This window comes from Phascolarctos cinereus, unplaced genomic scaffold (genome assembly GCF_003287225.1).
Source record: "Phascolarctos cinereus isolate Bilbo 61053 unplaced genomic scaffold, phaCin_HiC Scaffold_3;HRSCAF=262, whole genome shotgun sequence".
Taxonomy (NCBI): domain Eukaryota; kingdom Metazoa; phylum Chordata; class Mammalia; order Diprotodontia; family Phascolarctidae; genus Phascolarctos; species Phascolarctos cinereus.
The window spans coordinates 204,011,226-204,024,489 of NW_027555736.1; the positions used below are offsets into that span (position 1 = coordinate 204,011,226).

General features: G+C 41.7%; 1 protein-coding gene across 2 annotated transcripts in view; it reads left to right on the plus strand.

The window, feature by feature from the left end:
- SLC24A4 (solute carrier family 24 member 4) overlaps nt 1-13,264 on the plus strand; it is a 286,363-nt gene that overhangs the window by 250,771 nt on the left and 22,328 nt on the right. For both annotated transcript variants that reach the window (XM_021000345.2, XM_021000344.2), the window contains exons 13-14: nt 2,819-2,985; nt 9,228-9,342. In XM_021000345.2, the coding sequence (XP_020856004.1) occupies nt 2,819-2,985; nt 9,228-9,342 (282 nt within the window). The remainder of the gene's footprint in view (nt 1-2,818; nt 2,986-9,227; nt 9,343-13,264) is intronic.

The window sequence follows — 13,264 nt, forward strand, 5'->3', positions numbered from 1 at the left end:
TTGAGCATTGTAACTGACTGAGAGGGTAAAAGAGTGAGAAAAGCAAACAGAGACAGAGTCTGACTCACCTGTCTCTGATGGCTAGGCTCTAGGAATTTTCCCTGGAACCCAGGATTTTATCCTTCACACAAGTAGCCATTAACTTCTTAAATTAACAAGCCTCATGACAAAACAAAGAATAAAGGTGCCATTTTTTCTTGTGGCCTGAATTTCTGACTTAATTTAACTCTTACCTCTCAAACAGGCTAATATTCAATCAGGGCTTTTTATGCAATACTTTAATACACAGAGATAGATAGATACATACATAGATACATAGAGAGAGGGAGATGGATGAATGGACAGACGGACAGACAGATGGATGAGAGAGAGAAGAGAAAGCATTTATCAAATTCTTACTGTGTTCTAGGCACTGTAGTCATGTACCTATGAGGTAGGCAAGTGAGTGATTACCAGGGGGGTAGGCCCCAGCACAGGCCCAGTGTAGGGAAATGATTTGCCCAAGATTACAAAGTTAGGTGTGGCAAAGGCAAGCTAGAACTTCCGGTCTCTTGACTTAACTGACCCACTACTACGTCCCACTACTGTGCCATGCTGATCCTTGCTCTCTGTCTCTCCCATCCATCACCTTCTTTGTATTTCTGGCTCCAGATAGATGTGTGAAAGATTCAGAGAAGCAAATTCGGGTTCAGTGCAAAGAAAAACTTAAAATTAGAGCTGTCACAAAACATAACTGGCTGTCTTAGGAGGTACTGATTCCCTTCTCTGGAGGCTTTGGAGAAGAGGCTAGATGACCATATGTTAGGGCTTCCTGGAATTCATGTGTAGATTATGTTCAGTGATATCTGTGACCTCTTCCAGTGCTGAGATTCTGTGGTTCCAATTGGGAACAGCCTAGGACAGGCACTCTTTCCAAAGCCCCTTGGTTGTTGCAATAGTCTTCTTTTCCTTTTTTCCTTTGGAGGCAATCAGGGTTAAGTGACTTGCCCTGGGTCACACAGCTAGGTAGTGTCTAAGGCTGAATTTGAACTCAGGTCCTCCTGACTCCAAGGCAGATGATCCATTCACAGCATCACCCAGCTACACCTGCAATAGTCTTCTAATAGGTGTATGTTTAGTTTGTTTTTGTTTTGGGGGTTTTTTTGTTTTGTTTTCTTTTGTTTTTGCCAAATCCTCTGCCCTCCAATCCATCCTTCATATGCTGCCAGACTCATCTTTCTTAATCATGGTTCATGTCACTCTTCCACTCAAAATCTTTAAGTAGCTCCCTATTGCCAACCAAGGCCTACCAAGCAGGTACAGTGGATAGAGCACTGGACCTGGAATCAGAAAGACCTATGTTCAAATCCAGCCTCAGACACTTACTAGCTGTGTGACCCTGGGCAAGTCACCTAAAGCCAATTACCTCTGGGAGAAAAAAAAAAAGTCGGATTTGGCTAAGAGAACTGAAGAAGTCAAGACTGGGGAAACTGAGAAGCCACATGAGCAAAGGTGTAGCTGTAGGGGAGCATGGTGAGTGGCACAGGCTGGAATGATGAGAACAAAGGAATCCTCTTAGACTGGAGTGGGTGATAAAGTTGGCAAAGTAGGGTGAGGCCAGATTTTAGGGCGTTTGAGAAACCAACCCTGGTAATCCATGTAGGCAGAGCCTCATTTTAAAACCACCTTCAGAATAGCTGATACAATTTGATGGAAACCACAGGTGTTACTGTGCATTTTTATGAAACTGCTGCATGATTCATCATGACGAATTAGCCTAAAAAGAAGGAGCACCAACTTGGAAACCAGGGGACTAGACCCCAGGTGCCAGCCTTGTCCCCTAGGTGGCCGTGGGTAACCTTGGATGAAGGACCACCTCTCAGGTCGTCAGTTTCCTTATGCATAACAGTAGTAGCTTGGACTGGATAATTTTCAAAAAACTCCATCCACTTGATCATTCTATCTCAGACTTTGTGTCTCTTCATGCAGGCTTTATTTGGAGAAATAAAGAAAGAGGATAAATGCTGCCCTGGAAAGAGCACTGAATTTGGAGACAGAGAACCTGGGTTGAATCCTACTACTTACCATCTACCTTGAATGGGTCACTTAGCTTTTCTAGGACTCAATTTCTTTGTCTACAAAATGAAATAGAGAAGAGGTTGGATCAGGGAAAAGTTACTTGGGGTCCCTAAATTTTTTTTTTAATATTTTGGTAACTATTTCAACGTAATTAGTTTCCTTTGTAATCCTGTGGATTTTATTTTATGCATTTTAAAACATTATTCTGAGAAGAGAGACATGCTCAGTCTGCCAAAGGGGCCATAACCCAAAACAGGTTAAAAAAAAATTAGATGATATTCGAAGTCCTTTCCAACTCTAAATTCTTTGTAAAATTTTAGGAGATAGGGAGGCAGAACATAGGAAATATTTAGGTCATTATTTTTTTTTTAAATTTAGAGGTGTTAAAAGGTAAAAGGCCACGTGATTATGTTTTTTTGGTGGGTTGTTTTTTTTTAATAGTCCTTCCAAGATCAGATGTTAGCACAAATACACATTGACTCTCAGTCATTAACAAAGCCATCTCTGCTCTATTACATCTATATACATGCACTTTGAAGCCAGGCACTGGCCTGAATTCATCACCTAGGAGGCACAGGCAGATAAAATGAGAGAAAGCCAGCATAGGGTTATGGAAGGAACAATGTGGCCCTGGTGACCTTGGGGGAGTACCTGGCCCACTGTGGACCTCAGGCTCCTCATCTGTAACACGAGGAGGTTAGGCTCAGTGATCTACAAAGTTTTAGCTTCTAGCTCTAAACTCTCGTTTCTGTCTCTGTAGAGGCACCCATGGACCGAGCAAAATGGATCTTCTCCTGGCCCCTGATATTCCTACTGTTTTCCACAATCCCAAACTGCAGCAAGCCGCGCTGGGAGAAGTTTTTCATGGTCACCTTCATTTTCTCCACCCTCTGGATTGCTGTGTTTTCCTATTTCATGGTGTGGCTGGTAAGTGATGGGTTGTTGTTCAGTCATTTCAATTGTGGCCAACGATGTGTGACTCCATGTGGAGTTTTCTTGGCAAAGATACTGGAGTGGTTTGCCATTTCCTTCTCCAGCTCATTTTACAGATGAGGAAACTGAAGGAAACAGAGTTAAGTGAGTTACCCAGGGTCACACAACTGGTAAGTGTCTGACAGCAGATTTGAACTCAGGAAGATGAGTCTTCCTGACTCCAGACCCGGCACTCTGTGCACTATGGCGACACCTAGCTACCCCTAAATGCCTCCAATGATGGGGAATTAACATCCTCTTTCCATTTTTGAACCATGCTAGTTGGTAGTCATTTTTCCTTTACATTGACCTGAAATCTGCTTCCCTGCAACCTTCACCAACTGCTTCTGGTTCTTTCTTCTGGGACCAAGCAGAAAAAAATCGAATCCTTCTTCTACATGACAACTCTACAGATACTTGGAAAATAATAACCATCATGTCTGTCCCTTCTCCAGTGTCTTCCTCAATACTGTCTGCACCAAAATGAAAGACTCAGAATGTCCCTGCTGGGCTGTGTACATGTAGAGCTGGCTACAGCTTTTTTAAAAAATTAAAATATTTTTTAAAAAACTTTTTTAAAAAACCTACTCCCTACTGGAGCACACACCTCTTATTGGCTACCTTAACTTAATCCATCTTGTTCCCCTGTAAAAACACCTCTGATCTTCTTGCTTGTTTGCTGACGCTGGTTCTCTACTCTTTTCCCTAGTAATTGAGGGGAGGAAGCATGAAGAGGGTTCAGGTTTTCTTGCCAGGAAGGACTATGGAGCCTGCCAAGCAGCAATATGGAGTGGGGAAAGCCCTGGAATTGGAGTTACAAAACCCTAGTTTGAACTATACCTATGCTGTCACTTTGTATCTCAGACTCCCAGTTTCTTCATCATTAAAACAAGTGGTTCAGAGAGAAAGAACTAGCAATTTTTGGGTGCCTAGAATAAACAACCCAAAACAAACCCGTGGCAATGAAGTCCCTGGAATACCACAACACCTGCAGAGGAGGCTGCTGTGGGGAAGAAGCAAGAGAAGATTGGGCCAAGGAAAAATTCACCCAGGGTGTGTCTATTATCAGGAAGAATAGAAGATACTTTCTGATAACTTCCTATTCTACCTCATTATTCTTGCTCATCAGGTGACAAATTCAACTATTTCTATGCTTTTAAAGGACTAGGAGTACAATCAGCATCCCCTCTAAATTCATCCACCCTGAGACCACTCTGTCCTAGTTACAGTTCTGAAACTAGTTGATCTCTTAAATTCCTTTTCAAATGTAAATTCCATGAGGTGAATGACTGGATTACAGGATGATTGATCTAGACTGGAAGGGACCTTCAAAATCATCTAGTCCAACCCTTTTATATTACAGCTGAGGAAACTGAGGCCCAGAAAGTTTGTGACTTGTTCGAGGCCACGTGAGTAGTAGTAAGTGGCAGAGCTAGAATTCCAGCTTGGGTCTTCCAGTTTCAGATCCATAGTCACTCCCAAAATATCATTTTCTTGGGCTAAAAGGGAGAGGCCACTGTTGGTTTTGAGTGTGGCAGACCAGCAAGGGTCAGTTGAAACTAACATTCCACGATGGTGGGGTTTAGAGACTACAGGCTGATCAAGCAACGATGCTATATCTGTGGGGAGGGTAAGAGTGGGGAGCTGCCATTTCTGGAATTCTGTCCTCAGGCGGAGCTCAAGCAGGTACTGATGAGTCCTAGTTCACTGAAGGAAAGCCAGCCAATATGAGCCAAGAACCAGCATCAAGAAAATCTACATATGGGGGCAGCCAGGGTGGTGCATCGGATAGCATACCGGCCCTGGAGTCAGGAGGACCTGAGTTCAAATCTGGTCTCAAACCCTTGACACTTACTAGCTGTGTGACTCTGGGCCAGTCACTGAGCCCCATTGCCTAGCCAAAAAAATAAATAAAAAATACATGTGGAGAAGACCATTGTAACAAGAATCAGAGAAAATAGGCCCGGTTTCCAGAGATTAGGACTCGAGAAAAGGCATCAAACATGGAGAATTTTAGGACAACAGCTAAGTCATCAACCAGTATTCCCCAGTGTTTCTTCCATCTTCAAGCTGTTCTTATGCTTACTTACTGCCCACAGTGATGCCTCCAAAATGGTCATCTTGATCCCCCCAGTGCCTAGACCTGGGCCATGACTGGGAAAGTTTGTTTTTTTCTTCTTGTCCCCCTTGCTGAACCCTTGATATTTTTCCCCTTCTCTGACTTCACCATGCCCGAAGTGTTCCAATGAGCACCAACCCAGGCTTGAAAAATCCCTTGGGCCTCCACCTCATCTCTCTACCCTTCCTTGTCCCCCATTCATGTTGTCCCAGAATTCCCAGACTTTCAGGACAGTGATCTCAGCTAGGAGTTAAGAAATAAAACAAACTCATTAAACTAATTAAATTCAACAAGCATTTAGTAAATGTCTCCTACCATATTTTCCTTTCTAGGCATTGTTGTTGTTATTCAGTCATTCAGACTTGTCCCACTCTTTGTAACCCTATGGACCATAGCATGCCAGGCCCTCCTGTCCTCCACTATCTCCCAAAGTCTGTCCAAGTTCATGTCCATTGTTTCCATGATACTATCTATCCATCTCATCCTGTGCCATCTCCTTTTCCATTTGCCTTTAATCTTTTCCAACATCAGGATCTTTTCCAATGAGTTCCATCTTTTCATTATGTAGCCAAAGAGTTTAAGCTTCAATATTTGACCTTCCAGTGAATAGTCTGAATTAATTTCTTTAAGTATCGACTGTTTTGATCGCCTCACTATCCAAAGGACTCCCAAAAGTCCTCTCCAGCACCATAATTTGAAAGTGTCAGTTTTGCAGTGCTCAGCTTTCCTTATCGTCCAACTCTCACAGCCATACATTGCTACTGGAAAAAGCATAGCTTTGACTAGGCAGTGAGGGAGATACAAAAATGAATAAGAAAGAGTCCCTGTCCTCTTAGACCTTATAGTCTAGCCTAAATCAAATAAGTCCAGGGAAGGGTAGATTTATTAGTGTTTTCTCAGAATAAAGTATTTAAAGTTAACTAACATTTATATAATTCTTTAAGGTTTGCAAAGTCCTTTAGGTGCATTAAATCATTTTATCCTCATTATCCTCTGAGGTAAGTGCTATTATTATACAAATAAGGAAACTAAGGCAGGAAGAAGTTAAATGACTCGCTCAGGACCACACATCCAGGAACTGTCTGAGGCTGGATCTGAACTCAGGTCTTCCTTAGATCCAGCACTCTCTAATTTCCCACTTTAGCCAAAGAATTATGCCGCGTGCTCCTATTCCCTGATTGACAGTCATAAATCCCCCATTTCCCTGCCCTAGTCCTGTATACTCCTTGTCATCTATCATAATATGTTAACAGAACCTACCTTTGGCACCTCTCCAAAGCCCTCCCTTTTGTGCTTCATGTAGACTATGGGCGCCATTCAGCACCCAGGAACAGTCCACACACCCGCCCCTGCTCTAACCCATCCCACTCCCTTACCAGTGTTCAAAAGCCAGAGATATTTTTTGGAGGGCGAGGGCAATTGGGGTTAAGTAACTTGCCCGAAGTCACACAGCTAATGAGTATTATCTGAGGACAGATTTGAACTCAGGTCCTCCTGACTCCAGACCCGGTGCTCTATCCACTGTGCCAGAGATGTTTCTCATCTATGGACAAAAAAAGTCTAGCAACTGGCTTCTATTATCTCTCCTTCATGTAATCTTCTTGAATTCCCGGTAATCTCAAGGTTGGAGGTAAGTGTTTTTGGTTTATCCAAAGAGGGATCTTTTGGACCCAGGCTAGGTTTGGTTTTGTTTTTCTCCTGCCTACCTTTCTCATTCCAGTTACATTGTGGTCAACCCTTAGTTACATAACAATCATAGCAAAGAATGTTTCCTCATCTGCTCTGATGATAGTGAAAATCTCTATAGATTCCCAAATTCAGGTAAGTACAAAGGATATAAAGGATAAGCCATCATCTAAAATGCCAAATTGATCATGTAAACCACTGTCAAAAGCATTTTGACTGTCCATGTTAATGCCACACATAACAGTGGCACTTTTCTGACTGCAGGGTAGAATCTTGTCTTTTTTATTTAAAGATGTATAAGTATTTCATTCAATTTACCTTCCTTCAGCATAAGTTGGCTCTTGCTTAAGCACCCTCCCCAAAAGAAATTAGAAGAAATATCATTTGTTGAAACTGCTATAGAAGTGTTTGAATGTGAGCATTAGAAAAATAAAATTAATGAAATCATGAATAGCACCTCTCTCACAATTTTCTCTAAAAATAAATTATTCTTCAACCGGTTTGAATAACTAGTGATACAGAGAGGTACATCCAATGTTTCATTAAATATGAACAATAATATTTAATAATATTTGAAATCCCAAAGGCCAGGGAGTATCTACCTCATAATCTAAGTTTAAAACGGCAATGGTAAGTGATTTTTCTCTGAGAGAAAAGAAGTAGGAGTTTTCATATTTAGGGTGGTTGCCTATTTAACTAAAAGCACAGCTGCCACAGACTCCCCACTTTTGCCCTACACACTTTTTGGCACTTTGTACCCACACAGACACACACCTCTGAGCAACATCCCATCCATCCATCCATCTACATGCAACAATAATGATATTAATAGTCACACCTCCTACTACCCTACATTTGCATAGGACTTAAGCATTTCCAGAGCACTTTCACTTCATTTTTTCCCATGATCCTCACAACCACCCTGGGAAGCAAGCAAGGTTAGGGTTTTTTGTACCATTAAACAGAAACCCTGACACTTAGGGATGCTTTATGATTTATTAGCTGTTACATTGAGGCAAGTGGCCCAGAACAAGCACCAGACCCCAAGTCACTTAAGTTCTCATTAATGCAACAACTCACTAAGACTATAAACTACAGAGAAGATGCTAGGTGCAGTGGATAGAGGGCTAGAGCTGGAGTCAGGAAGATCTGAGTTCAAATCTGGGCTCAGTCGCTTAGTAACTGTGTGACCCTGGACAAGTCACCCATTTGCCTCAGTTTCCTCAACTGTAAAATAGGGATAATAATAATAATAATAATAATACCTACCTCCCAGGGTTGTGGTGAGGATCAAATGAGATAGTATTTGTAAAGCACCTGGAACATAGTAGACACTTAATAAATGCTTGTTTCCCTGCTGCCTTCCTTCTACCACAACTTCATCTGGTAGCCCCTCCATACCTTCCCAGCCTTTGCAATCCTTGTCTATATCTCCTTATCATTCCTCCATAAAGGATCTACCCAGGAACCTGAAGGCCTTCCATCTTCTGGCCCCTACTCTGACCGCAAGTCATACTAAGCACTGGAGTTACAAAGAAAGGCAAATACACCACCTCCTTGCCCATAAGGAGCTCGCACAATCAGAACGTTTCTGTCTTCTAGTGCTTTACTCAGTGCCTGGTACATAGTAGGTGCTTAATAAATGCTTACTGATTTAAGCTGAGACAGCAGGCAAACAACTATGTACAGGACAATTTGTGTACATAATAAATTGGAAATAATTTCCAAGGATTTCTTAATTCTAAGGTTAAGGAGGATCAGGAAAGACTTCTCCTTCTTGCAGAAGGTGGTACCTTAGCTGAGACTTGAAGGAATCCAGGCAAGCCAGGAGGCAGAGATGTGGAAATGAAGAGAGAGAGAGAATTCCATGCATGGGGGACAGCTAGTGCAAATGCCTGGAGGCAGGAGATACAGTGTTGTGTTGTGTCATGTTGTGTTGTGTCGTGTTCTGTTGTGTCATGTTGTGTTGTGTTGTGTGTGAGCAACAATAAGGAGGCCAGGTGTTCCTGGATCATAGACTATGGCAGGAAGGCGAGGCATGAGAAGACTGGAATAGTGGGGGCCGGGTCATGAAGAGCTTTGAAGGCCAAGTAGAGAATCTGATATTTGATCCTGGAAGCAGTAGGGAGCTACAGGAGCCACGGGGTCAGCCCTGTGCTTCAGACACAGCAGTTTGACAGCTGGGTGGAAGAGAGACCAGAGTGGGGAGAGACCCGAGCATTAGTCGGGAGAGAACGCAACACTAGATTAACCCCTTTTCTGACTCTACCTGTCCTTGAGGGTACCCGACGAAGGAAGTTGCTGTGTTCTTTCTGCATTCACTGAAGACAAAACAAAACGTTTCCCAAGACGTCCCATGGTTATTTCAGTTTGTTTTGTTCTTCTTCCGCAGGTGACTGTTATCGGATACACATTTGGGATCCCTGATGTTATCATGGGCATAACTTTTCTAGCAGCGGGAACAAGTGTGCCAGACTGCATGGCCAGCCTAATTGTGGCCAGACAAGGTATTATAAGTGGCAAGGGGTTGGGGAGGCATTGGGATGGAACCCTGAAGGGAAAGTGAGAACACCCGGTGTCTACTACCAGTCATGTCCAGTTCTAATCCTAACATTCTTTGCTTATATATTATTGTGACACCACTGGTCACACTGGCTTTTGAGACAAAAAGGACCTGGGCTTGAATCTTGCCTCTGCTAATATAGTACTATCTGTATGACCTTGGATAGATCATTTCCTGTTCATTGCGCCTCAGTTTCCTCATATGTCAAATGGAGGGTGGGGAATGGGGGAAGGTGCAGCATCTCTAATGTCCCTTACAGTTATTAATCCCACAGTCCTAAAAAGGTCTTTCTTTTAGCTTTCTGAAGTCATCAATATCAACAGGTAGCCCTTTTTCCTCCCCAACCAAATTATAAGAGTGGTTATAATACATAGGCCTAAGGTTACCTAAAAATGTGATTTATTACATTATTCAGCATGTGGGTGAAATCCCTTAACCGCACATCAGTCATTGATCCAAAAGCATTTATTAAGCACCTACTACGTGCCTGGCATTGTGCTAGGCTCTGAGGATACAAAAAAAAACCCCAATAACTAGTCAAAAGAAGCCTGCTTTTTTTTTCTTCTTTTTCCTTTATTTTTACATGAATTTATAATCTGTCCTTTCCATTGCCCCTCCAACTGAACAGTGATTTTAGCCTGGAGACTTGGGTGGGTTCCAGGTGTAGCAGTCTTCCATGATTTGGCCCAATGCTCTAGCCTACTGAGATCATTTTAGGATCCACACTTTGTCATCCAATGTGTCAGGTATCCCTGCTTGCTTTATACATTCCACAAATTTGATAAGAATGCCAACTATGTCATCTGCTGAGTCTCAGATAAAAGTGTTGAGCCACCAAACAAAGCCAAGGGTGGATCCCTCAGACCCTTCACTAGTGACCACCCTCCAGGTTGATATTGACCCAGTAAGTATAACTCTATTTGCCCTGGCATATAAAGAATTCCACTTAACTCTACTGTTGTCTGTTCCTTATCTCTTCATCTCATTCACCAGAATAGCATGATGGACTTTTGTTAAATTCCCAAAATCTAGGTGATTTTGGCTACATCCGTCCCTGAATCTATCAGTTTAGTGTGTCCAAAAAGAGAAAAAAGGCTGACCTGATCTTTTTTGGTTTCATTCAGCAGCCATTAATTAACTAATTTATTTATTTCTAAAGCAGAAATTACCTTTATGTGAATAGCAAGAAGCAACATAGTTGGGTTTTTTCAAATGTTAAACTTTTATTTAGCCTTAGAGTTTAGCAGGAAATTAATTATAGCCTATCTTTTAAAAAAAACTTTTTAAAAAGATTTCCATTTTAATACTATAGTTTCTTCCCAGTATAACTGTCATCACAACTGAACCACCTCTTCTAATGAGCAAATCAGTTGACCTGGAAACTGTGTCTGATAGCATATGCCACATTCTATACCCAGAGTCCTCTGCTTCTCTACAGAGAGAAGGAAAATATGTCTTTTGACTCATCATTTCTCCTCATGAACCAAGATTGGTCATTATAATTAATCAAAATTCTACAGACTTTCAGTAGTATTTTTGCTTATATTAGTTTTACCACTGTGTATAGTACTCTCCTGGCTAAACTTACTTTATCAGTTCTTACTTCTCTGAATTCCTCACATATGTTATTTCTAGACAGCTAGCTGGCATGGTGGATAAGCACTGGGCCTAGAGTCAGGAAGACCTAAGTTCAAATCCTGCCTCAGTCATTTACTGGCAGTGTGACCTTTGGCAAGTCACTTAACTGCTCTCTGCCTCAGTTTCCTCAACTATAAAATGGGAATAATAATATCGTCTTTTGTTATTCAGTCATGTCCAACTCTTTATGACTCCATCTGGTGTTTTCTTGTCAAAGATACTGGAGTAGTTTCCCATTTCCTTCTCCAGCTCATTTTACAGAAGAGGAAACTCAGGTAAACAGGGTTAAGTGACTTGCTCATGTTCACATAGCTATTAAGTGTCTCAGACTAGATTTGAACTCAGAAAGATGAGTCTTCCTGACTTCCAACCCAGCACGCTATCTACTGCGCCATGATAACGTCTTCTTCCCATGACTGTTTAGAGGATCAAATGAGATGATATATATAAAGAGCTTAGCACAGTTGCTAGCATAAATTCATGTTGCCTTCCTTCTAATAGTACAATGGTATTTCATTATATTTATAAACTACAGTGTGTTTGGACTATTTCCCAAAAAAAAAAAAAAAACAGGTATCTATTCATGATGAAGAAAAGGACCCAGATATAATTTCAGGACTACTCCCTTTCTACTCCCAACTTTTATGTCATCTGTTAACTAATACTTGCTTGACTGAAAATATAGTATTAGAATTGGATTTTTGAGTAGCTTTTCTGTCTTTAAGTTACCTATTAACCTACTTCTCCTACCCTAAAACACACACTACGCTGATTTTATTTAACAGAGTAGGCCAAGCACACCTATGTTCTGACTTTTTCACTGACCTCTTCCACTTGACCTTGGACATATCTCCTTTTCTGTCATCCTGATCAATATCTGGCCACTAGACCCAGATGGCTCTGGAGGAGAAAGTGATTTTGCACAGCGCTCCCTCACCCAAATCAAAGTCAGTTGCAAGTCACATCATCATCTCCCTGATGTCATGGTCCTCTTTGAGAGTGTAGGACAAACCACACACACACACACACACACACACACACACACACACACACACACTCACACATAATTTCTTTACCTAAAAATGAATCCATTGGAGGGGTGGGGAACCTGCAGCCTTGAGGCCACTTGTGACCTTCTAGGTCCTTGGGTGTGGCCTTTTAATTGAGTCCAAGTTTTATGGAACGAATCCTTTTATTAAGGGGATTTGTTCTAGGAAGTTTGATTCAGTCTAAGAATCTAGATCTAAGAACCCTAATCTAAGAACCCCTAGATCTCTAAAGTCTTTTCTTGTTCCTTATTCTAAGATCCCTCAAACTCTAATGGTCAATGTTTAATTTGATTTAGCTGACATTTATTAAATACCTACTATGTGTAAGGCACTGTGCTAGGTTCTTCAGACGTTCAGTGGCAAAAATGAAGTAGTCTATCCCCCCTCAATGAACTTACATTCTCCTATGGTGGGGAGGGGTATGATAGATATAATGCACACAGACAAGTAAAGACAAAGTAATTGGAAGAAAGAAAGCCCTCCCTGGAGAGAATTAAAGAAGACTTCACAGAGAAGGTGACCCCCAAAGCAGAACTTTGAATGAAGCTAAGGAATTGGGAAGCACTGTGAGCAGGAGGGATTTCTAGGCCTGAGGAGATGGCATGTGCCAATGAAGAAAGGCCTGACACGGACCTAATGAGTCATCTCTGCTCCCAAGGAAGCTCTACAAGAGGGGATGACGCTAGCTAACTAATAGGCCAATTTGACTGGAACAAGGAGTTTGTGAGTGGAATTCATGTGAAATAAGGCTAGCAATAGAGGTGGGAGCCAGCTTGTGGAAGGCTGAGGAGTTTTTACTTATCTCACAGGCAGTAGGAAGCAACTCAAAGCTTTCAGACTGTGCCCTGTGAACGTTTTGGGGGGGTTTTATTTTGCAACTATGTAAAGAGTGCAATGGAGAGGGGAAATGTAAGCAGGAAGACCAACTAGAAGGCTATTACAACAGTCAAAGGAGAATAGTGATGAGAGCCTTAAGTAGGATGGTGGCTATGTGGGAAGAGCAAACAGACAGATGCCAGAGTTGTTGTAGTGGTAGAATCAACTGAAAAAAAAATATCCTAGACTTTGCATAATTACTAAATGGAGTATATTTGTTCTTCGGTATTGCATAGTACCTTTGCAAAGGTTAATCTTTATACTAAGGCACAAAACACTCATCAATACAGAAAGAGAAATTAA